Source organism: Lipotes vexillifer, unplaced genomic scaffold (assembly GCF_000442215.2).
Source record: "Lipotes vexillifer unplaced genomic scaffold, Lipotes_vexillifer_v1.1 scaffold365, whole genome shotgun sequence".
NCBI classification, from domain to species: Eukaryota; Metazoa; Chordata; class Mammalia; order Artiodactyla; family Lipotidae; genus Lipotes; species Lipotes vexillifer.
Genome location: NW_006781263.1, coordinates 1,293,276 through 1,319,495, shown reverse-complemented (window position 1 = coordinate 1,319,495; position 26,220 = coordinate 1,293,276). Strand labels below are relative to the sequence as shown.

Sequence of the window (26,220 nt, the reverse complement as noted above, 5' to 3'; positions counted from 1 at the left end):
CGCTCTTCCCTAGGCAGGCTCAAAGCCCTGCGAGCCCCCGGCTGAGACCACCATGCTGCTCCCCTGAGCCCCTTGTGTCCTTCCCCCAGTCCTTCAGTGGCCCCTCACTGCCTAGAATGAGGACAGAACATGTGGAAAATCAACTGCTAAACAAGGTTTTTATTTTACTCCATTTTGTGTTTTTAGCAGTACCTCATGAGTATTTTACTGAAGAATGCCACAGAGGAACCAAATGAGTGTGCAAGGTAAATGCTAAATAAAAGGTAAACTAGTTTAGCATTTTAAGATACACATTCATGTGTAATCAGTTGACGTTAAAAATACTTATTCTTTCACATTACTCTTACACTAAAAAGTACAGTAAGCATTATGTGGGGAAAATGCTTTATTAATTTTTTAAAAGGTACCATCATTAAGTGAAAAGCACAAGGTGTAGATGATTGTGTGTAGCATATGCTACCTGTTGTGTAAGAAAAAGCAAGATTGTGAGTACATAGGTGTATTCCCTGATATTTTTAACAAGGAAGAAAATGGAAGGATAAACCAAAACTTATAAAAATGGTGTACTTACAGGATAGTGATTCTCAATCGGCGGTGATTTTGTATCCCAGGAGACATTCAGCAATGTCTGGAAACGTTTTGGTTGCTTCCACCAGGCACCTGAGGTTGCTGGCAGTCTGTGGCCAAGATAGGAGGTTTTCTGGGGCACGTACAGAGTGAAAAGTTCCTACCTGTTCTCCCCAGGTGAGGCCCGGAGCTGGGAGCACTGGTGGCGGGCACAGCAGTTTCTGATCCTCAACCTCCAAGCTTGTAAGGTCACCAGAAGCCCAGCTCCACCTCTTGCTCGTGTCCTGCTCCCTCCGGGCCGGTTCCAAGCGAGCAGCGAGCAGCGGGCACTTGCACTGACTTGTTAGCTCTCCGATCATTTTCAAGGGTTTTTTCTTTTGTATTTTGTCTAACTTCTTCACTTACCTCCAGTGGACGGTTTAGTCACAGTTTTCTAGTCTGCCATTACCAGAAGCTGTAAATTCATGATCAATTTGATAATACTAAGTAACCTTGCATTGGGGGATAAACCCAACTTGGTTTACACAGCAGTGGATCTGATTTGACTAACATTTTGTTCAGGAAAGTTGCATTTATGTTCATGGCCTTTAATTTTCTCTCCCCATCCTGTCCTTGTCAGGTTTGATTACAAGCTTATATAGTCTCACAAAATGAGCGAAGTGCTGTTTCATTCTGTTCAGTCAGCAAGAGTTTTTGTAAAATTGGACTTGATGGTCTTGTGTATTTATTTATTAGACCTTGATAGTAAAACTATCAAGGTATTTTCTTTATAAGAAGGTTCACCACTGACTCATTTTCTTCAATGATTTTAAGGAAGAGGTTTTTGACAGTTTTTAGATAAACTAAAATTTTCTAAAAACTTGTCCATTCCAAGTTTTGAAACATTGTGGCATCCACGGTGTTTCCATTATCCCTTTGCTATCTTTTATCTCTTTCACTTCTATAGCTATAAGCACTTTTTAATCTCTGATACTTTTTGTGTGTTCTCTGATTTTTCTCACTAGTCTTGCCAGATATCTGTCAGTTTTATTGGTCTTTTCAAAGAAGAGACTTTTGTCTTTGTTCAACCTCTCTATTCTATATTTGTTTTTAATTTTCTACTCTCTGCTCTTTTTTTAATGTTCATTCTACTTTCTTTACGTTCTATAATTCTTTTTCTCACTTTTGAAGTTGTATACTTAGTATATTAATTCTCAGCCTTTCTTTTATACAAATATGAACAGTTAAGTCCATATGTTTATTTCTAGGTGCTACTTTGTCTGAGTTCTTTAAGTTTTGATATGTAATATGTTTGCATTACAAAGTTTTTCCAATTTCCATTATGATTCCTTCATTGAGTCATGATTTATTGAGCAATATATTTCTTAATTTCCAAAAATATGGTTATTTCTATTTATCTTTATGCTGCTGATGTCTTAGTTAATTGCATTGTGGATCAAAAATGTTGTTGGTCTTCGGAATTGTTGAGATTTGCTTTATGGTCCAATATGTAGTCAGTTTTTGCAAATGTCCCATATATGCTTGAAAGAATGTATATACTTTTCTTCAGTTGTTGGGTGTAGTGTTCTAGATGTGTCCATTAGATTAATTTTTTTAATCATGTGTTTCAAATATTACATATTCTTTCTATTTTTTTCATCATCTAGATCATTTACTGAGAAAGATATGTTAAAAATCTCCGAATTTTATGGTGCACTTATAGATTTCTCTTCGTATTTCTGTCAATTTTTGTTTTATATATTTTGAAGCTATGTTATTAGCTGCACAGAAGTGTAAAATTATCCTATCTCTGTAGTTAATCAAATATTTTATATTTATGTAGTGACCTCTTTATCTTTAAGGGTGATTTTTTTATCTTAAAGACCAGTTGTCTGATACTGATTCAGCTATATTTTTATTTTTTTTTAATTAATTAATTTATTTATTTATTTTTGGCTGCACTGGGACTTTGTTGTTGCGCACAGGCTTTCTCTAGTTGCAGAGAGCAGGGGCTACTCTTCATTGCAGTGCGCGGGCTTCTCATTGCGTTGGCCTCTCTTGTTGCAGAGCACGGGCTCCAGGCATGTGGGCTTCAGTGGTTGTGGTTCGCGGGCTCTAGAGCATAGGCCCAGTAGTTGTGGCGCATGGGCTTAGTTGCTCCATGGCATGTGGGATCTTCCCGGACCAGGGCTCGAACCGTGTCTCCTGCATTGGCAGGCGGACTCTCAACCACTGCGCCACCAGGGAAGCCCCAGCTATATTTTTAAATAATATTTTCTTTTAAATTTAACCTTTCTATATTCTTCTCTTTTAAATGTCTTTGCAAAAACTGTACATACTTGATTTTATGTGTTTATCCTGTCTGATCTTTAGCTTTTAACTGAAGCTTTAGTTCATTTGCATTTACTGTAGTTACTGATCTATTTGGATGTAATTCTTCCATCTTATTTTATACTTTGCTATTTGTCTTTTTCAATATTTCTTTCATTTTCTCCTGTTTTTTTACCTTCATCTTTTTTCACTCACCTTTTCTTCCTTCCTTCCTTCCTTTTTTTGGGAGTGATTGTGTTTTTTTCACATTCCATTTATTACCTCTGTGTTTTTAGAAGTCATAGACTTTCAGTTCTTTTAGAGGCTGCCTTAGAAATTTTAACATGCATACTTATCTTACTAGTTCTTTGTCTGTCTTTATCCTCCTCCTGAAGGATGCCAGTTCCTTAGAATGTAATATTCTGATTTTGCTCCTCTGTCACTGTAGCTGTTCCTCTCCTGTCTGCCTTCTCTACCTACCTCTGGGGGTTAGAGTGACTCGGGGTTTAGGGCTGGCTGTCTTCCCTCTGCATGACGTTCCTAGGTGCTCTTATTCATTTCACCAGACTTTTTTAACACCATCTGCTTGCTGATGATACTGAATTTATTTTCCTGGCCCCTTCTGTCAACCCCTTAAATATTCAGGATTTTATATTAAACTGCCTACTTGATATCTCAACGTGGGTGTCTTAACACATGTAAACTTAACACAACCATAACTGAAGCCTTGAGTCTGCTGTCTACCCCAGAGCCTAACTGTCCTCAGACATCATCTCAGTACTTGTCACCATCATCTGCCCAGACTGTCAATTCAGAAACCTGGGGAAATCCTTGATTTCTCCTTTACCTGCACCTGCTACATTCAGACCTTCAACAAGTCTTGGCAGTTTCTTTCTTCCCTCTTTTCCTGTAGTGTAGAAAACCAAATTCCTGTGGAGTTAAAAGTGGAATAGAAATATGTATAATATGGTCAGTCTTTCTTAGTTGTGTGTGAAAGGAGTTAGGCAATGAAATTAAGGTCATGTGAGTGTAGATAAGCAAGCAGACTGCAGTGTGATCAAGATTTCAAATACATGGAGGAGAATTGAGAGAATATAGTTATAATTGTGAGTGACAGTAATTCAGAAAAATTAAGAAAAAACAAGAAGTTTTTGTTATATAAATTGGAGTGGTATGAGATGGCCTAGTAGCAAACAGCATTAAGAGAGTGTATTGGAATACAGACTGAGAGTAAGGTAATACTGCCATTAGCTTAAAAAAGAGTCTTGATAGATAAAACTCATTCGTAATCACAAAGGACATCCTGGGGATATAGAGAACATGAGGAGTCACTGGGAGTGTAAGAATAGGAAGATGCTAAATGAGGATGTTAAATGATGAATTTCAAAGAGAGAAAATAGCAGGAAGAGCTGTTATAAGCGAGTGTGGCTTAAAACTCAAGGCAGGTGAGAGTAGCTTAGGTTATAAAACCATTTTACAGGTCACAGTATTCTCCATAGTGCAAGGCTAATAGTTACAGAGAAATGCAGGTGTTCCTAGAAACAAGAGCTCTTAACAAATTACACTTAACAAATAGGTTAGTGGGTCGTAAAAAAAAAAAAAAAAAAAAGGAATATACACACATATATATACACACATGCACTCAAAGGAAGAGCAGCTCTTAAAATGGTAACAGTATGATTTGGGGCATAATTCCAAGTGGTATAGTTTTCATGGGTCAAACAATCAGTCTGAGTTCGGCTGAGGGAAGATAAAAAGGCTTTGGGAAAGAATTTAGAGTTCTTGGGAATAACTATAGACTAAGATGCAAAGGGCAATTTCTAGGAATTGGGCAAGAGAAGAGAGACATGTAGACAATTCTAGACAGTCAGGAAGGTGTGGAGTTCCGTCTAATGCCGGCGCTGGAGAAACAAGAAAGGCCCGGCACACACCTTGTCACCGAGGTAAAAGCACAGCTGTTACCGAGGGAGTTTTGGTAGAAGGTGACACGGTCGCCGTAGGGGTTTTACTTAACTGGTTCGGCAGCACTTAGTCCATTCTGATCGAAAGAGGTGAGAATCCAGTGAAGTGTGGTGGTTTTAAAACCTCAAAATAGCTTGATTTCAATTGCTGAATTATACTGATGGCAAAGGGACGTTCAGTGTGGAGGGATGGGCCGTGTGTCCGGTTTGACTGGCCCTGGATGTGACTTCCTGCTACAGAGAACGGCATATTACATATTACAGCAAGCATCTGGTTCCAAGTAGTGGTTTGAAGCCCGTTTTTGTTCAGAAAGTGAGCAGGTTGGGGGGCAAGCCTTTAAATTTCATATACATGCATTCAGGAAACATTCAGAAGAATGTGACTTTTTGATCATTGCAAAAATTAGTAGAGTGTATCAATTCCAAAGAGAATTACCATCCAATCTTGACTTATAATTGAGAAAGGTAATCTTTAAAGGAGTATGCACCTGAAAGAATATTTTGTCTTAACACATTGTTTAAAAGAAGTAACAGTGAGACTTATTTTGAAAGTTGTACTCAGGTATTCTTTACGATAAAATATAGGATTTGTCCTCTGTTTTTGGTAAGTGTTGTGTATTTTATTGTAAGGAAAACAATTACAAACTCAATTTCCAACAGTCTTCTAAGAGTCATGCTTTTGATTCTTCCTCAGAAATATCCTGAAGCAAGAAATTGTAATAAAAAAATTAGTTCCAGCAAAATTAAGTGATACGTGTGCTGTGACAAAAGAAAATATACCATTTATTTCATTAAATATTTAATTACTAACCATTATGAATATTTCTATTTGTCCTGAAAACCGGTCTGTTGAGGGTACCTTATCTTTTTTCTCAAGAAGACATTTTGTTAATGTGTCTGTAACTTTTGTACTTTGTACACAAGGCTTAAAATATTTTGTCATTTGAAAGTACCAAGAAAATGCATCTCTTCGTGAGAGCTTTCCTCCTTGTCTCCTTCTTTTTCAAAAGGTGCATTGCCATTTGCTCCCTTGGGGTCTGGATCTGTGAAGAGCTTGCACAGGGCACGAACCATCCGCAGCTGAGAGAGGCCGTCAACGTGATAGGCGTCACTTTGAAGGTATTGCCAGTTCGTCATGTGTATTTGACATTAAGCTGTTTCCCAGGTATTCAACCCGTTTTAGTTCGAATTAGCCCCATTTCTATTTCCCCCTACATTACAGAGAAGTTTTGATTCAGAAATCTTTTCTCTCAGACCCATGTTGAACGTTCTGTGAGGGGTCCTGGCAAAGCCACCGATGGCTGCTTACCCCCTGGCGGCTGCAGCCTGGCTGTCCATGGCCTGAGCTTCATGGACCGGCCCAGTGGGTTCCTCTGGTGGCCGGGCAGCTCCTGGGGCAAGCAGGATGCCTGTCGCCTGTGGGTTGGAGTGACAAGAAAGTGGGGTTTCGTGCCCTGGCCTCCTCGGCAGGACCGGGAGAGACCGGACAGCTCCTGGGCAACAGCCTGAGTGCTTCACGTCAGTGGGGCCTTGGGCGCTTTGAGGATGGATGTCTTTTTTCCTTGGCTTTGTTAGTAAGAAGAGCTGCCATGTGCTGCGTGCTCACCTCATGCTGGGCCAGGTTTTTCTTAGTATTTCTGTAAATTTTCAAAAAGTTCTTTACTATTTCTGTAATTATGAGGAGAAACATTAAGGCAGCAGAAGAGAATGTACCTGCCGTGTCGAGCCCTTGCCCTTTCAGGGGCGTCCCAGCGCAGTGCACGGAGTGAGCCATGGAATCCCGCCACCCCTCTGGACACTGCTGCTTCCCCCATTTTAGAAATAAAAGAGAAGGCGACTAAGGGGAAGGCCAAGGAACCTGCTCCAGCTTGAATTGCTGAGAAATCAGAGGGCCAGGATCAGCCAGATTGGCCTCCCTTTAAACATTGTAAATAACAGAGGAGAACTCCTGGACAGAAGTTCTGGGCCCTGGGGCAGCTCCCTCACCTTTCAGTGCCTGTGTCGCTGTGCTGGTTGGAAGGGGGAGCACATCAATATAAGAGAACCGAGGGCCAGAGAGGAAAGAGCAGCCTCAAGGAACACGGGGGACGGTGAGCGGCCACTCTGGGAAGAGGGCCTGAGGGGGCTTGGGGCTCTACCAGTAGAGCGCAGGGGAGGGGAGGGGGAGGGAGGGGAAGGGAGGGGAGAAGGAACGGGGTGGGGGTGGGGGGGAGGAGGAGGCCCGGCCCTAGCTGCCCGGTTGGCAGTAGGGAGCACGAGTTATGCCTGTGGGCTTTGCATGGCTCCGTCTCCGGGCTCTGCTCTGCTGGAACCATGCCCTCCAGGAGCACTTGGCGAGGTTGACATAGGTGTCCCCTCGGGCACGGGAAGGGCATGGGCAGCAAAGCTAGGGAAGCGCCCGCCAGGGGGTATCGATAAAAACCAGCCTCTGGCCATGATGGCGATGGGAACAAAGTGCTGTGCAGCCTCTGGAAAAGTCCACTCGGCTACTCGTTTGCTGCGGGTGGGACCTCATGTAGGCAGCGGGGTGGGACTCTGCTAAGCCAGAGCCAGACTTACAGACTCCAGCGTCCTCGTGGGCGAGTGGCAGCACCGGCTCGGGCTCGGGCCCTGCGTTCCTGCCCTCAGCCCCACTGTCCTTCTCTTGCCCATCTTAGGAGCCATGGTCGACTCTCCCTTCCTCACCACCATGGTGCTGGTCACCGGGTCCTGAACGGCCTTCGATCACTCCCGCCTGCTGCCTGGGGCCCCCCTCCCACAGCTGGCTCCCTCGGCCTCCCCGGGCTCCCTCGGCCTCCCCCCCCCACCCCCACCCCTACCCCCATGGCCCGAGCCTGGACCTGCGGATCTGCCCTCCGTGCTGCTGCCAGAGAGGGACGTCCGTGAGTGGGCCACTGCCTGCTGCACCAAGCTGCCAGTTCCTTCAGAGCAGGGACTGTGTCACCCTGTACGTCTTGTCCTCTGTGCTGCTCATTCAGTGCCGGGTGCATTGTTGGTACCCCGTGGGCATGTGCTGGTGAGCAAGTGGGTGATATGTTTCATCCCCGCATCCCGCAGCCCTCCAACATGTCAGGAACACCACTGCCCTCGAGCCCTCCATAGCGACTCTTCTTGACTCTTCTTGCCTTGGTGCCTGCACCCTGGGCCCTGGGCCCGCTGCCTGGAAGGAAACTGGCCCCTGCCCTACCCCACGTTCTTCCCGGCTCAGCGCAGCTCTCCCCCTCCCTTCTCCCCACCCCCACGGCCCCAGTGGCTTCTCTCTGTCATCTGCCCCCACCTCTCACGCCTCATCCCTCTCTGCCCTCTTGTCTGCCATGGCCCTCATTTCACCATTGTCACCTTGTCTGTCTCCGGCCATAATGCAAGAGCCACGCCAACCTTATGTTTCTACCATGTGACCCGACCAGTGGGATGCAGCAGAAACGCCCCCAGTGCCCACTCTTACTTTTCCTCTCCCTCCACATTCCGACGTCCCCTCAGACCTCCTTGGGGCTGTGCTCAGCATTAGGAATACGGCAGAGAATAAGACGCAAGAAGATAAACACACAAAACAACAAGCAAACAAACACAGAGGATCAGCTCTGATAGCCCTTAATGCCGTCCAGAAATTACAGCAGGGGAGGAGGATGGAATGGAAGAGCTGGAGGGGGTGGGCTCCACGCCTCGGGACAGGCTTGGTGGCCTCATGGGGGAGATGACACCTTGAGGCGTGATCTGAAAAATGTGGCAGCACCTGCCGAGTGCAGACCTGGGGAATGAGTGTCCCGGGCAGAGCAAGGAGCAGGTGCAAAGGCCCTGGGGCACAAATAAGTCAGAGTGTTTGAGGAGTGGACAGAGGCCATGAGGGTCAGGGGGCAAGAGATCTGGGTGGCCGGAGGAGGCTGTGCAGAGCCCCTTGGGGCAGATGCTCTCAGCCCAGGTTTCCTTGTGCCTGTCAAGAGGGGAGCAGTCAGTAACTGTTCTGTAGAAGTAAAACTGACCACCTTTCCCTTCTCATACTGTGATTTGTCACTGAGGTGCTAAATGTTGACTTCCCTCTGTTGTTTTTGTGGCCCTCTGGTCAGTTGGCATCTGCTTCCTGCAACCTGGAGCTCCTGGGGTGCAAATAGCTGAGACGCAAGTCCAGAGGTCTCCCTAGACAGGGACACAGATTTGGTGACAAAGCGTTCTGCCCTAGATGATGGGGTGTGGATGGCAGTGTGGCCCAGGGTCTGGCCAGGGAGGGAGCACCGGGAATCCTTATCCCTCCCACATACCCCCAGCCCACAGTCCCTGCGAGAACTGCCCCATTGCTGTGCCATCTCCCAAGAAATAGGGGCACCTAGAGGACCCTGAACACACGCCAGACGCAGAAAACAGACAATAATAATTGAATATCCCATAACTTTGAATTATGTTCTCCTAGCTCCACATTTTTCACATTTCTTAGAATGTCATATGTGCAGGTTAAGTTTAATTTCATCGGATAGAAAAGCTTTTGATCAATCCTTGTTTCTCCAAGTGTAAAATGAAGATAGCGACTGCCTTATGGAGCTGTTAATGAAGAGTTATCAAGGCGAAAATGAGCACAATTCTCATAAAAGGTTCAGTACACAGGGGGTACTCAATAATGTACTACATTTCAGTTTCCTCCAGTCGGCAAAACTATCATTTGTGTGATCTGAATAAGGCATTTGAATTTATGCTTTTAATTTCCAAATGATTAAATGACAACTACTTGTTTCTATAGAATGTCATGTAAATTAGTACAGCTAGTCTGGACAGAAGGCAGTTACAGGATGGTGACCGCATACAAACTGTCTGGTGATAAGATAGATTTTTCATATATTTAATGCACAACAGGGACACGGATCCCCAAATGGAGCTGCAAAGAAATCGTTGCTGGGTTCTTCTTTAGGAATACTGCACACGTGAAGTGAGGTTATTTCGTTTGGGGTTTTGTTTCCTTTTCTAGTTTCCTAACAAAATCGTGGCCCAGGTAGCTTGTGATGTGCTTCAGTTGCTGGTTTCCTACTGGGAAAAGCTTCAGATGTTTGAAACCTCTCTGCCTCGGAAAATTGCAGAAGTAAGTCTTTTTCCCATAATGCTCAAACATCAGCGTGTCCCTTTTATTACATTGGATATTTAATTAATTCTAGATACTCAAATAATGGCTGGAGAACCAACCATTAAACTGCCGTGTGAGTCACCCATTTTCAGAGTAAATTGTGCTGGTTCTTCTCAGCTGCGATTTCAGGCACCACGTAAGAAGCCACCAGTGTTCCAGGGCAGCCTTACACTTGGGGAGTTTGAAAGGCAAACACGACCACAACAAAGAGACCTTTTGTCGATTGGGCTTCATTCATCCAGAGTAATTTGGATGGTGCCAACAAGGAGTCGGCAGCTGGTTGTGATGCCCTGTGTGTGTGGGCGGGAGTGGGGTATGGGAGCCTCTCCCAGACCGAAGGCCCGGACCAAGCTTTCTGCCATAGCGTGATCACCCGGCTGTAATGAGATTACGACTGTAATACCCTCCGTGGGGTCACTGGTGGAGGACGGGGGCAAGAGGAACAGGAAGAACCTTCTCCACGAAAACACCCCGGACGTCAGTGGCACGTGAAGGTGCCGGCTTGCACAGGGGCAGGTACCCTTACCCTGTAGGTGTGGTTGGTAAGGCTCGGCTGTTCCTGCCAGGTTTTGTAGCTGCCCTTCTTTAAACATGCCCTGTTCTGTACACACCCAGTGCAGAGGAAGGGATATGATTTATTTTCTCTCGGCCCTAGACAAATTTCACCCATGAGGTCACTTTGTTCTCTCAGAGATACAGCAGAAATCACAAGTGATTTTCAACCTCAAGGGACCTAGAGTGAAACAGAACTTTGGACGATAGGCACATAAGCTGCTGCAAAAAGTAAAGTTGGGTTTTAGGGCAACCGTATAATTTATCACCTAAACTGGAATACCTTTGAGAATGAAAGTGGTGCTGTTACCCTGCAGCCGCAGGTGTGGGGAGACCTGGGGTAATTTATAAGAAAAGTAAATGGGAGCATCTTCAGAATTGCTTTTGCAAGTATTTGTTGCTTTCCTCGTGAGAAGTGTGGAGATGGAAAATGGAGATTGTGTGACTGCAGAGAGAAATAAATACTCCTTCCTCTGGGCCCCCGATTTCACTGCCAGCAGAGTGGAAACAGGCATGGCCATCACCTTCCGGTTTTCAGGTCACACAAATCTCTGAGGTGACTCTTCGCTTGATGTCACCTTCCTCTGGGAGTTGGCACCAGGCTGGCTTTAGTGGCAAGGCCGTCCTGGGCCTCCTTTCACACGGCTTCCAGAACTGTTACTGGGGTCTGTTTGATTGGGAATTTGTCTTCTCTGCAGATCCTTGTGGCCACAATTGCTTTTCTTTTACCAAGTGCAGAGTACTCCTCAGTGGAAACAGATAAGAAGGTAAGTGGCACATCAGCCAAGTCCTCCCTAGAGTTTGTTTTTGTTTTTTTTAGAGAATGGCACTTCTTTTTTTTTTTTCTTTTTTAGAATTTTATTTATTTTTTTATACAGCAGGTTCTTACTAGTTATCCATTTTATACATATTAGTGTATATATGTCAATCCCAATCTCTAGAGGTTCTTTTTGTTTTGTTTTTTTTGCGGTACGCGGGCCTCTCACTGCTGTGGCCTCTCCCGTTGCGGAGCACAGGCTCCAGACGCACAGGCTCAGCGGCCATGGCTCAAGGGCCCAGCGGCTCCGCGGCATGTGGGATCTTCCTGGACCGGGGCACGAACCCGTGTCCCCTGCATCGGCAGGCGGACTCTCAACCACTGTGCCACCAGGGAAGCCCTCTAGAGTTTGTTTTTGAAGAATGTAATAAAACAGGTGGCAAATACTATCGCATGCAGGGCTATCCTTTATAATATCCCCTGTTAGGGGCTGCCGCGGAGCGGCTGGGCCCGTGGTGGCCGCTGAGCCTGTGCATCCGGAGCCCGTGCTCTGCAACGGGAGAGGCCACAACAGTGAGAGGCCCGCGTACCGCAAAAAATAAAAATTAAAAAAAAACAAGGATATCTATAATATCCCCTGTTAGGACTGGCCCTAACAGCCTCTCTGCGAAAACGTCATTCATTTCTGTGTCCCTGAACAATGGCTGCGATGCTGGGAAGGTTCTGCTTCACTGAAGGTTTGCTGTCACTTGGGGTGGAGTCTGCGAGGCTGCAGCCTGAGGCTCTGGGTCTGCTTCGTCTTCCAGTTCCTCGTGTCCCTGCTGCTCTGCCTCCTGGACTGGTGCATGGCGCTGCCGGCGGGCACCCTCCTCCACCCCGTGTCCACGGCGGCCCTGGACGAGCAGCCCGCGGCCCGGACCCCCTTGCTGGATTACATCTACAGGGTGAGTCTTCCCCAGGCCTCGGAGCACAGAGCGTGGACTGCAGCGTCAGAGAATCACTAAAACAGGTTTTAGGCATTCACATACTTACCTGTGCCCTTTTGACAAGGATTTATGGGGGTCCAACATTTTAAAAGAAATGAATGACTTAAGGAGTGAGAGCAGAACAGTTATTATAGAGAAGCAGTGGTTACCCAGTTCACGATGCGTGCATTTTACCCGACTGTTATCGTCAAACAACTGCAGTTTGGTCAGAATCCCCCAGTGTTCATGGGACGTGGTCTGTATCTGCTTCGTTATGAAAAGAACTGTTTCTGTTGTAGGAACATCCACAGCCTTAGTTGGACAAAATCTGTTTATCAAAGGAAGAAAAAGTATAATGGTCCCAGTTATCTCCTAAGTGCTGTTGTAGTTTGACAGGTCGTCAGGGGGCAGGAGGTTGGGGGCATCCCTGGCACACAATCCCTTCCATGCTTCACAGGTTCTGCACTGCTGTGTTTGCGGCTCAAGCACGTACACCCAGCAGAGCCGCTACACCCTGACCCTGGCTGACCTGTCGTCCGCGGATTACGACCCCTTCCTCCCACTGGCAAACGTGAAGAATTCTGAGCCAGTCCAATGTCATTCATCAGCAGAACTGGGCAACCTGCTTACTGTCGAAGAGGGTAAGATTCTTCAGCATAGTCATCCCAGTTGGCAGGAAAAGGAAAGACGGTAGCCATTTGTTAATACTCGCTGTGTTACTTTTTAAGAATCCGGTGGTTGAAATCCAGGTTTCTAGAGTGCTCTGTGATAGCAAGTCCTTCCTTCCTCGTTTCCTCTTTTTCTGTTCTCCTTGCCTTTATTTTCCCATCTTAGTTAAATTTTGTATTATCGAGGACCCACGGGACCCACAAACCCACAAACACAGTCCATTTTCTGTCCCCAAGGAGCTTTTCATCTTATGGTGGCGGGGGGTGGGGGGTGGGGCGACAGGATCCAGGCAGAAGGACTTGTGTGTGGCCCGGCAGCACCATAGGGCCTTCCCACGGAGAAGGACCTCAGCCAGACTTGGAAGGACGGGCTGACTTCGCGAGGAGCTGGTAGAGCATCGGGACCAGGCGGGCATCACAAAGGGATGGTGTGAGGCCACCCTGCTCCCAGCGGAGGGCCCATCGTAGACATGTGGGTGTGTCAGGACCTCGGGGCTGTGCTTACCTCCCTAACCACCTTCTCCCCAAATGACAAGAGCCCGTCTCTAGGCCTTGGAATATGAGTCAGCATGTGGATGTGTCATCTGTATGTGTGGTATATGCCATCTATATGCCTAGACTCACATACACACATGCACTAAAACTAATGAACTCTGAAGACTGATGAATTCTTTCGGTGACAAATGTGATATTATACTGTTGTTACTCAAGATGTTACCATTCGGGTGAAGGATATCTGGGCTCTCTCTGTATTATTTCTTATAAGTGCGTGTGAATCTTCAATTGTCTCAAAAATTAAAAGTTAAGGGGCTTCCCGGGTGGCGCGGTGGTTGAGAGTCCGCCTGCCGATGCTGAGTTTGCGGGGGAGGGGAGATGAATACATAGAATACAGAAGTTTTTATGAGCGGTGAAAATACTTTGTATGACATTATAATGATTTTATGTCATCATACTATTGTCCAAACCCGTAGAACGTGCAACACGATTCACTTCATAAAGCGAACCCTAAGATGAACTAGGGACTCTGGTGATTATGATGTGTCTCTGCAGTTCAGCCTAAAAAAAAAAAAAAAAAAAGTTTAAAAAAAATCGTGGATATAGAGTGTTAGATCATCCATGAAAATGTTATGGACTTTGCAAGTTAAAAACCTAGGCCTAAGAACAGAACCTTGCGGGTAAAACTTCCTTAAAGAAAAAGGAACGAGGGCATGTCACCAGGAAAACTAAGTCAGGGAAATGGACAAAGAACCAACGGGCTTCCAGAAGCTCGCGGAGGGTGAGACCAGAGCAGCAGCTGTTTCATTTCCCAGCCCAGTGTTTGGTGGTGGGTTTTGCTGAATACTTTGCACAGCGTGGTTGGTCTGCAGCCAGACAGCATGAGCAGGTGACCTGGGGCGTGACTGCTTGGAGCCCCAAGACAGTCCCCTGTGGGGCCTCCTGGGAAGGGAGGAAGGACACAGCAGCATTAGCCAGTGAGGGTTCAGGTCCAGGGCTGTGTTTGCAAGATTGCGGAGTCCAGAGTGTGCTTCTGGCTGGGAGTGGGGGACGGGAGTGGGGCGCCAGTCGGGAGCGAGGCCTCATTTTAGCTCCTTTTATAGACGAGCAGACCAAGGCAAAGGCGTTTTCCCAAGGGTGTACAGGTCAGAAGTAACAGAGGTGGAATGTGGATTTAAGGTTTATCCACAGAGTCCTGGAACAGCGAATTCTTCACTCGGGGTTTTGCGTAGTGGAGACAGAAGACTGATCGGGGCTGTGTTGCTGGCTGGCAGCACGAGACACCTCGTCACGTTATGTTGCCCCTTTGCCCTCCGTTTGCTTCGTCATTTGTGGGTCTCTTTCTGGAGTCCCCTGTTCTTTCCAGTTGCAATCTTTTCTTGACATTTTTTTCCCACAGTTGTAAATTCAAAACATTTTTTTTTTCAGCAAAATGACCTTTGATCTATTTATTTTTGCTATTTCCTACCTTGTAGTCCAAAAATAGGTTCACTGCTGATTATGACTCTTCATAGAAAAATGGCAGAAGATTAATAGGGTAATGAAAAAGGATAAACCTAAAAATGCACATTTAAATTTTTGTACCACTTTCTCTCAATGTCCAACACTCTTTGACTTGACCATTCATTCTCCAGAAAACCTCAGGACCTTATGCAAACTTGTCCTAACACAGCTCTGTGTTATTCAAAATGAGGTTTAAACTTCTATGGCAAAGGAGTTTTAAAATTCTCTAACATTTTTGCTAAGCTAAAAAACAAAGCTTAAAAACATACTAGCACCCACAGACTCTCTTGCCAAGTAAGTACATCCTTGTTAAGAATGAAGAGGAAAAATAAAGATAGGTATTTTAGGTTAAACAAAATGTGCTCATATTTGAGGGGGTTTTTTTTCATTCAGTGTCATTAATTCATCATTTATAACCACACTATTTCTACTCAGATAATGTTTCTGATAAGCAATGTTATATTTTTATGTATTATTTTCAGACGATTCTTTCATAGACCATTTCCCACATTTGATGTAATTACTACTTTCAAATAGAGTTACAAGCGGGAGAGACCCAACCACCTACAGCTGAGGCGGCTGCTGGCCCAGCTTGGGGAGGAACCATCAATGTCATGACACCTGCTCACTTTTCTCATCATTAATACCTAAGTGCTTAAAAAGAAGGGAAGGGACGAGCTTTAAAAAAATGAAAGTTAAAGGACAACCTAACATTACTGTTTTTATATTTCATCTCTAATTTTAGAAAAATAAAATAAATATTTGGAATACATTTTTGCATACTTTTTTGGAAGTCACAAGCTTGTTTTTTCATAGATGGAGTCTAGACTTCCTCTTTATTTTTCAGGGCAGCCCCGGGCAGTTGATGCAGCTGAAGTCTGCCAGGGAAGAACAGTTCTTATTTCACAAATACTCCCTTCCTTACTTTTCAGTACCAAAGATATGTGGGGTTTTTATTGGGTGTGTCATGGTTTATGACTTGATTAATGTGACTCCAGGTTAATTTCCCATTGTAGAATTCAAGCACATTCATTAAAATACAAATTTGTATTTACTGCAAATTGAAAGTACAACCTATGTAAGTAAAAGTAGAGGGAAGTTGCTTTTCCAGTTGTTGTTTTCTGCCATGGCCTTTATCCTGTTGGACCTTTCTTGTTAGTTTCGTAGCCTGTGCTACCGTGTCATCACCATGCAGTGTCTTACATTATGGACTTCTGAGCCCCCAGCTGGCCGCACCTTTGTTGTTGGAGCATTAACATTTCTGATGGAGCGTGTATTCATATGGGATGATAAGCATGAATAAAAAGCATCTGTAACTTTTGAAAAAGTTAATATGGACACAAAAGCAAAGGCATTCATAACTGTGATTTCAAGGGAATGAGTTGAGGTGTTTAAATTTCTCAGCTGTATGGAAATCATGCACACTTCCGAGGGTCGGGAAGAAGCATTTCATTTCAGAGACAGATGTAGAGGACCTCCTCTGCTTCTAAAAAGTTACGATTTTTAAATGACGTTTTATTTTTCATTATTGAACACAGGTGATTTCCCGTTCCTCAAAAAAGAAAAAATTAAGAAGAAATCCAAGAAAAGTGAGGACAGTCTGGTTCTCACTCATCACACAGACTTTCCTAGGTTCTAGGATTTGATCGTTTCTAGGATTTTTACATCATAATACTGATGATGTATAAATAAGTCAGTTAGATTTCTGCTGTCTGAGAGGGAGGATGGTTAGCATGAGAAAGCATATTTATAGTTATTGATGTTTTAATTAATATTTGATTTTTCATGCTGTGAATTTAGAAATCAAGTATTTCCTAAACCTTTACGCCCAAAGTAGAAATCTTAGTTTGTTTAAATGTCTAGTGATTTCTTTTTATTAAAAGGTTTTATTTTGACCTGTTCTTAGATTAATGCACAGTTCCCTTGTAAATTTGGTGGATTAAGATTTCCCTAACTGCTCTCAGGCTTAAGTAATCGTTTCAGTCCCTACTTGTGGATTTCATCTGCTGCTCCCTCATATCGCAAACATTTCACACAGGCCCCTTTCACATGATATCGTCAAAGTCCTTCTATACATCTGAAGTCTTAAAAATTTTATAAATTAGTTGCTCCTGGGCATTTAATCATCAACTACAAATTCAGTGAAAGCCTTCTAAGTGATTCCATGAATTATTAATATATCAGATCCTGTTAAATATTTAAAACGACCTCACAGCAAAACATAAATAGCCACAGTAATCCTAAAGCAAATTGCTTCAAATATATTTCAGCAGTCCCAAGCTCAGTTCATCCCTTATGAATGTCTCCCGTCACCCACTGAGGGGAGCGAGGCCACCTCCCCAGCCCCCAGCCCTCCACGCTGCCGTCCTCTCCAACGGCAGATGTCCACCTCCTGGAGCTCCTAGCACTATCACCCCTTCAGGACCGGGATCTGTCTCTGGTTTATGTCTGTATCTACACGTTTTTAAATATCCCTTTCCGAATGAGATCTTCACGTAAGTTGGTTCTTTCAGCCGTCTATCTAACTTGTGCTTTTAAATTCAAGTAGAATGAATGTCAAAAAAAGAAAATGGGTGGAAAAATCCCCAGACTAAAAAAAAAAAAAAATCCACCATGCTAGGGACCGATTGCAATCCGGTGGTGGTCCGTTTTCACTTTCATTCTCCACTGTCTCTCGGTGTCCCCGTCCTGCTGTCGTCCTGCTGTCGGCAGAGAGGAGGCGAAGGAGCATGGAGCTGATCCCGCTGACTGCGCGCATGGTGATGGCGCACCTAGTGAACCACCTGGGACACTTCCCCCTGCGCGGGGGCCCCGCCGTGCTGCACAGCTTGGTCAGTGAGCACCACGACAACACACACGCCGACGCTGCCGAGCTCTCCCCTGACGTGTTCAGGAGCCCGAACCTGCAGTTGTTTGTGTTCAACGATAGCACCCTCATCTCCTACCTGCAGACACCCGCGGCGGGTCCTCCCGGCGGGTCGCCAGAGGGCGCCCCCTCGGACGTGAGAGTGATCGTGAGGGACATCTCGGGGAAGTACTCCTGGGACGGGAAGGTGCTCCATGGACCTCTGGAAGGCTGCTTAGCCCCAAAGGGCAGAAGTCCCTCGTTCCTGATCTCGGGCTGGCGTCACCAAACACCTGGACCTCAGAGGGATCTTTCTCAGACTGAGGAGGGGGAGGACGTCCTCAACAAATTACTTGAAAACATTGGCCACACGAGTCCCGAATGCCTTTTACCGTCACAGCTCCATCTCAACGAGCCTTCCCCACCCCCACGTGGAATGAACCGTGCCCAAGAGAAGGAAATCACCGAGATCCTCCTGCGCCAGAGCGCACAGGAAGATGAGTATGTCCAGAGGTGCGACTTGGACGTGGCCATGAAGGTTGCCAGCCAGGAGCCGCCATCACCAGTGGAGCCCCGGGGAGCCTTTTACTTCTGCAGGTTGCTGCTCGATGACTTGGGAATGAATTCTTGGGACAGAAGGTAACGATCCACCCTAGACCTTCGACTGTCTTATTACTTTTGTGTGACAGTTCTTACCAGTTTCGGGTTTGGGAAGCAGAACAGAAGTGGAGGTTTTTCTCTATTTCAGGATTTATAGCTTATTTTCTGCTGCTAAATTAAAGCTAGAAATGAAATTAATTGGGCTGTACTGATGCACAGATTGAATTCCAGACATCTGTTGTGTATTTTAAAGGGTATCGAGCATTTACTCTGTGTGTGTTTAAATTACTGCTCTGTCCATTGTTGCTTCTGTCTTCATTAAAGATGCCAGTGGACTACAGAGATGAATAAGCCACAGTCTCTCCTTAGCTCTGGTGAGGGGAGAAGACTTAATATTGAGTTGGCCAAAAAGTTTGTCCGGGTTTTTCTGTACCATAGTACCCGATACAACTCTGATGAAAGACAGTGTGACTCAGGACCTCTAGAAGAACCGCCAGGCCATCCAGAAGTAGGGGGCAGTGGAGCAGACTCTGTGGAAGGGGTGGGTTCGAGCTGCAGAGATGGGGAAGAGTCTCACGGCAGAGCTGACAGTGGAAACAGAGATACAGGCACACACACAAGTCACACACTCATGGACCACAGCCACCCGTTGTCCCTGGACAGTAACCGGATGCAGTGGAGTCATGATGCCTTCGAATATCTTAAGAATGAAGTTCATTCTATAGGCTTTGGCCGCACATCTTTGGTGAATCATGTAGTTGTGGATGGGTAGACGGATGGATGAATAGGTAGGTTTGTTCGTTGACTGATTGGAAAGGACAAAATTGATCTGTGATCACACGACTTTTCTTCCATTCCTTTTCCTTTATAGGAAGAATTTCCATCTGTTGAAGAAAAATTCAAAATTATTGAGAGAGCTAAAAAATCTGGACTCCCGACAGTGGTATGTGAAAGTATATCAAACCACCTTATTCCTGTCTGTCTTTGTGTGTGTGTGTGGGGGGGGGCGGGGGATGCCGGATATGGCTGCAGAAGTGATGCCCCTGCAGAGACCTGGCAGCTGGTGGCATTTGCACAGGCCACACCTTTGGTAGTTTTACTCTGAGCAGTAAACTTACGTGTTTGCTACACAAGGAAGAGGTCCCCTAACCTCTGCCTTGATTGAGAACCTTCCAGCCAGTGGACACTGGTTCTCATTTCATCTCTGCAGCCCCTCTTGTCCCGCCGGCCCAGGTCACAGACCTCGTGGTTTGGAGCCTGTGAGTCTGACTCCATGGGCCGGCGTGCAGTGGTCTCTGCTCTGCGGGGTAGGCAAGGTTAAGACCCCGGTGCTGTAATCAGGTGCTCTCTAGCCCTAAACCTCGTTCTCCAAGGCAGGTCAGATCTCAGATCTACCTCTTTTCTGTACAATCTTAGAAGCAGTTACAAAGATGAGCTCCAACCAGTGTTTGATCTGGGGAAATGTGTGCTTCCGAAAACATCTTAGTACGGAGCTGGTGTTGTACCGGGTACATAATGGGTGCTTGGAAGAAATGAATACACTGCTGCCTTAATCTTGAGTTTTTAAAAACTGATTTAAAAAAAAAATAGCTTCCTGCTCCTCTTGTATTCCCTTTCGGAGCATCATTAGACATCTCATTAGAGAAGAAAACCTGAAGCCGTTATTCCTCACACTGTCCTTCCCCACATTCAGTTTCCTCATAGTTGTTGTGCTGCTTTTTCTCCAGAGGAAGAGACCGAGTTCTCTGTGGAAATTTGGGGGGGGTGGATTTTTGCTGAAGGGCTCAGGGATTCACTGCCCCTTCCCTCTTGTCCTCCAGTAGGAAACAAGCAGTCACTTGGGTTCCAAACTCAGCTTTTCAAATGTGTGCTGAATTATTTCATGCTCCTTCGTATTAAGCGAAGACATTGGTATCTTGTGATTGTGGCCAATTCGTTGAGTGTTAATGCACCTTAGTTGCATGAGGTACAATCAGAGTAGCTCCCTGGCAGGGCTGTTGCAGTGTAATATGGCTTTGGAGAGCTGATCGGCAAGTCCTCTCCCCCCTGATTAACCTTCACCTAAAACCCCAACTCCTGGACTTAGTGTCTTCTCAACATCTAAAAAGGTATCCACTTACTTTATGGTAAAGGGTGTTTTCAAGGTTCTTTTTAGAAAAAAACCCCAGAAATAAGTTGAGGGCTCTTTAGCTCTGAGATCCCGCCTACCAGTAAGTTAGCAGGTAAGAACATAACCTCAGCCCTCAACTTCCAGTCAAGATGTTGCTGTGTATTTCTGGCATCAATTTATTTCCCTGCTGTCAAGGCAGAGTTTCTGCTTAGCATGTTCTTAGGAAAAGGAGAGACCACCTCACAGCTACGATTTGTATACTGTGAAGTTAGCAAAGCTGTAAATAGTGTGATGAACGTACATACAAATTAAAGAAGGCTCCCCTTTTCAATATTAACACCTCTTGCCACCGCATGGTAAAGTGAAAGTTACAGTCGTGTTTCTTCGTTTGGCTTTTTAATGTGACAGCACAAGGAAACTGAGCGATTCTGGTCTATTCTTAATAAGAAAGAAAACTGCGTTCTAATGAGGAAGAGGAAATGGTTGCTTTTCTGTACGTGTGCCCCTGAATTACCTGCTCCTTCAAGCACTGGCTCTGCACCTTGTGGATATGAAGTGCTGTTGATGTTGCTGATTGTCATTGCAAAAGCCTGGCTCTAATAAGGCCAGACACAGCGTCTGCATCCTCCCAGGCTCTCTGCAGCGCTAACATTTGGAGGCTGTGAAATTTGATGAGTGTTTACAGCTAAAGGTCATCTTTGCTCACACCTCCATCAGTCTAGTCACACAGTCACCGGGCCGAGCTCGCTCTGCTCCACATTGAGTTGATGAGGACCTGTAAGCAGCTACAACGTAAAAATCTTGGGCTTTAAGGACAACAAACAAAATCATTTCAGATAAACTGAGATTGTTTTATGTATGCCAAGTGTATAGAATAGAGAAAAATTAAATGCTGAGGACTTTTAAATATATAGACAGAGCTGCAGAAAGGAATTGAGTGACTATCCTTTTCTCTCCATTTGTTGAAAGAGACTGTCTTTTAGTTCATAGGTTATGACCTCTCTTACCACCCAAGCCCCCACATGATTACAGCTCTTAGAATAAGCTAGTCGGAGTCCAGACTGTTGGCCAGCCCTGCCTGCAGTCTAGAAGGAAATGATGTCACAGTTTTGGGCTCCATGTGCCTGAGGACAAGCTTTCCGACAGGCTGAGAGCACAAGGTCTCTGCTAGAGCACCGCCCACTAGCATCCATCACCCCCTACATCTGTTCCCCTGAGAGCAGCACCCCACCAGCGTGTCCGTCAGGGCCTTCAGGACACCTGCCTTCCCCACTGGCAGCAGGACAGTACACTTCAAAAGCCTTAAAAGTGGGCAATGACCGAGGCTCCATGTCCATGAATTTATCTTAAGGACATACCAAAGATAACGTGAAAACGTCTTTCAAATGGAAGCAACCTAAATGTCCAATAGCAAGGACTGAGGATATGGAATATTAATGTAACGGAATGTTACACAACCATTATTAGTAGCGTTGTTATACAAGCGCACGGTATAGAAATGTTCACACTCCAACACGGTTTAAATGGTGACTTTTCGGTTATGTATATTTTATACAATTAAAAAAAGTGTTCACAGATGTTTTAAGTGAAAAAATTAGTGGCAGAACACAAGATAGGCTTCTCACTTTGTATGCAAAAACGCATCCTGAAGCAGTAACAATTGTGATTTCAACATAGAAGCAAAGAACATTTGTGGGGTTTTTTTGTTCTTTTCTGCGGTACGCGGGCCTCTCGCTGCCGTGGCCTCTCCCGTCGCGGAGCACAGGCTCCGGACGCGCAGGCTCAGCGGCCGCGGCTCACGGGCCCAGCCGCTCCGCGGCACGCGGGATCCTCCCGGACCGGGGCGCGAACCCGTGTCCCCTGCATCGGCGGGCGGACTCCCAACCACCGCGCCGCCAGGGAAGCCCGCTAGTGTTTTTTTTTTTTTTTTTTAAATTCTTCTCTTTCCTTTCTGTGTTTTCTAATTTCTCCTCTAAGTGTGGTAATTTGGTGTAGATTCCCGGGGGGCGTGAGTAAAGCTATATCTATAGACAAATAAAAGGAGGTGCTCTCCTCCTTGACTTATTTTCATGACTTTCCAGTTGAGTTTCAATTCATCCTGCTAATTAAGTAGAAAAATAACATTCCTGCAGAAGGAGCTATTGGAGAATATGTTCAAATACAGAGCCCAGATTGCACCACCATTGATGTCTAATCGGATTATGATGCTGGGGTATTGAACGATAAGGCAACAGAAACATTGCCATGTTCTTTAAGTGCTCGGTAGTTTTTCCCGTGACATTTTTCCAGGCTGTATGGTAGAAATCAGGAGAAGAATGGAACGAGACTGGAGTCAAGGTCTCGGGTGATGGAGCTGCGGAATGGTTCTTGATGAAAGCTCTGGTCCAGTAATAGCGGTGTCTTTGCCTCCGAACTGTCTCCAGATCGCTTGGTGTAGGTCTAGTGACTTTGACACTTTACTCTAGTGCATACTTTATAGAAATGGTTATTGACATGTTCAACTATATCATCGTATCTCTGGTCAATTCAACAGAGTTTTAACTGAGCAACTTCTGTGCACCAAGGACCATGCTAGATGCACAAAAGGTTAAGAAGCAGGGCTGCTTTCCTCAAAATGGTGTCACATTTACCTGATTTAACAGCAAAGTGCCCCAGATCCATCGTGGAGGAAGTGGACGAACAGTTTATATGTCCAAAGAAGTTTCCCTGGACAGCTGCCCACCCTGTGGGTGCCGCGCCTCACAAAGAAAGTACCTAGGTGTGTTCTGCTTTGAAGACCTAGTCTCCATTTCTCACGAAGTCTCGGCCAATTTTACAGTTCCAGTCAGGGAGCTCCCCGGTTTCCTTATCTCAAAGTGTGGGAAGTAAAGTATGTGTGGTCACAAGGATCTGTTCACAACCGATGTCTATCTGAAACGCTTTCAAAGGTGTATTTTGACCGAAGTCGGAGAGAATTTGGAGAGTCAAGCCACGTGCTCTTCCATGCTGTTCGTATATCATACCTCTGAGAGAGTGGTCTCAGGAGCCCAGGCTGCCCTGTCTCAGCTCCCGGTGTCCTGCTTGCTACAAGTGCTTTTCTGTCACTTTCTGTGCCTCCTTTCCACCGTGTCCCTGAGGAGGTGATGATAAGACCTGTCTCATTAGGGCGTCTGCAAGGATAGATGAGATGTGTGTTGAGCCTTCTTGGAACAGTGCCTGACCCCTTGTAAGTTCTCAGCAAGTGTAAGCTGTATATTAGAAGCAGAGGTGGCAGCAGTAAAACAAAATTTTGTGTATAAGTATTCTAACTCCTTTAAATCTAAAAATTTACAGCCGTGAAACGCACAAAATCGCCGTGTTTTACGTTGCTGACGGCCAAGAAGACAAGTGCTCGATCCTTTCCAATGAAAGAGGAAGCCGAGCGTACGAAGACTTTGTTGCTGGACTGGGATGGGAGGTAATTCACTTCATTCAGGAGGCGTTTATCGATCAGCACTATTTAAGGATGTATGTAAACTAGTCATTGATGGTATAAATTTTTACCTATGTTTTTACATTCAAATATAGCATGGGTAGAGTTCTGGAGTTGAAGAATATATCGAATTTGACATCTTCTATCAGTTATTTTTGTACTTTATACACAAACTTTTGTTTCCCCTTAACTTTCTTCTTAATATGATTTAATTTGCTTTTCATCAGAACTGAATAGTCAGATCAGCTCTCCCAGCCATAGACAGTGTGTAGTAAGAGAGGACAGTAGGCAGGGAAGCAATGGCTTTGGTCCCTACATGGAGGTTGGAAAAGAAATCAGTGGTGAAAAACGAACAGCTGGATGAAGTAAAAAGTTGACTTGACGGTAGCCATGACGGTTTAGCTCTCAACCTGTTTCCCTGAGGTAGATCCCGGGATGGTTGATATTTTAAAATTTTGTTTTTTCTTTACTAAGTCATACTCTGACCAAAAGACATCTATACATTTATACACATGCACACATACACACACGTATATCTGTCTCCAGAACATAATCCCAGAATCTAAAAGAATTCAGAGTAGTTAAAATGGAAATCAGCATATCTGAAATAATTTTCTGACTTTTTCTTACTTTTGTTTTGGTTTCTTGGTTATCTGTGCTGTGGGAAACTCTCTGGGTGTCTAAGCAAGACTTACCTCTGAGAGCTGAGTGTTAGCAAAGGGACCGATGTGGAGGTTGGGACAGGATAAGGGTACTTCAAGGTCAAGACCATATACTTTCTGAAATGTCAAGTCGGTTTTAGTCTAAAAGAGTTACTGAACTTTCAATAAACTGTTCTTCTTACCAATAAGATGACTTCTCGTCATAGAATATACTTACTATTTAACCAACATTTTTTAAAATTAGTTAATTATTTATTTTTATTTTTGGCTGCCTTGGGTCTTCATTGCTGCGCGCGGGCTTTCATTAGTTGCGGCGAGCGGGGGCTACTCTTCGTTGTAGCGTGCGGGCTTCTCATTGCAGTGGCTTCTCTTGTTGAGGAGCACGGACTCTAGTCGCGTGGGCTTCAGTAGTTGTGGCCCCATGGACTTGGTTGCTCCGCAGCATGTGAGATCTTCCTGGACCAGGACTCGAACCCGTGTCCCCCGCATTGACAGGTGGATTCCTAACCACTGCGCCACCAGGGAAGTTCTAACCAACATTTTTAAACCGTACATTTCTTTTTTTTCTTCTTTTCTTTTCTTTTTTTGCGGTATGTGGGCCTCTCACTGTTGTGGCCTCTCCCGTTGCGGAACACAGTCTCCGGACACGCAGGCTCAGCGGCCATGGCTCACGGCCATTAAAACTCTTAACTTGGGCTTCCCTGGTGGCGCAGTGGTTGAGAGTCCGCCTGCCGATGCAGGGGACACGGGGTCGTGCCCCGGTCCGGGAGGATCCCACATGCCGCGGAGCGGCTGGGCCCGTGAGCCATGGCCGCTGAGCCTGTGCATCCGGAGTCTGTGCTCCGCAACGGGAGAGGCCACAACAGTGAGAGGCCCACGTACCACACACACACACACACACACACACACACACACACACACACAGACACACACACACAAAAACTCTTAACTAGAGTTTTAAGAAAAGATTAGAATATTAATTCAGTATATGTATTGATTGTCTTTAGCACAGAAGAAATTCTGCCATTTCTTTTTCCAATTGTGTTGCCACAGGTGCTTTACTGAAAGAATAATAGTTTATGAAAAGTTAAAAAAAAAAAATACCAAAATGGAATCTAAGCACTGACTAAGTGAACATTCACACATAGCTTGAAAAAGAATTATAACTCAGAAACTTTTGGCAGTGGTATAAATTGGAACAACCCTTTTGAAAGGCAGTTTAGGAATGGCTGTTAAGTTTGGAAACTTTTGTACCCCTTGACCTGAAACACTGCTTTGAATGCTCCTTCTGGTTTGAGAAAACAGAAAATCCCACAAATCCAGCAACAGGGGAGCTCCGTGTGTGTCTATACATATATACATATTTATGTATAGGAGGAGATAAAGTTGGAGAAATATGCACCAAACTTTTTTTTGTTTTGTTTTGTTTTGGTTTGGGGTTTTTTTTTGCGGTATGTGGGCCTCTCACTGTTGCGGAGCACAGGCTCCGGACGCGCAGGCTCAGCGGCCATGGCTCATGGGCCCAGCCGCTCCGGGGCACGAACCTACGTCCCCTGCATCGGCAGGCGGACCCCCAACCACTGCACCACCAGGGAAGCCTAATGTCATCTAACTTTGTATTACATTTGCTTATAATCAGAAAACTACAAAAATGAACATACTTAGATTTTTAAAAAACTCTGCATTCC

The 26,220-nt window shown here is 45.2% G+C and overlaps 1 protein-coding gene across 1 annotated transcript in view; it reads left to right on the top strand.

Annotated features, from left to right (window-relative positions):
* The window catches only part of RALGAPA2 (Ral GTPase activating protein catalytic subunit alpha 2), a 284,753-nt gene that overhangs the window by 157,685 nt on the left and 100,848 nt on the right, over positions 1-26,220 (top strand). The window contains exons 26-34 of the mRNA XM_007454538.1: positions 187-245; positions 5,828-5,936; positions 9,772-9,882; positions 11,175-11,243; positions 12,040-12,177; positions 12,656-12,839; positions 17,577-18,348; positions 19,181-19,252; positions 23,732-23,855. Of these exons, the coding sequence (XP_007454600.1) occupies positions 187-245; positions 5,828-5,936; positions 9,772-9,882; positions 11,175-11,243; positions 12,040-12,177; positions 12,656-12,839; positions 17,577-18,348; positions 19,181-19,252; positions 23,732-23,855 (1,638 nt within the window). The remainder of the gene's footprint in view (positions 1-186; positions 246-5,827; positions 5,937-9,771; positions 9,883-11,174; positions 11,244-12,039; positions 12,178-12,655; positions 12,840-17,576; positions 18,349-19,180; positions 19,253-23,731; positions 23,856-26,220) is intronic.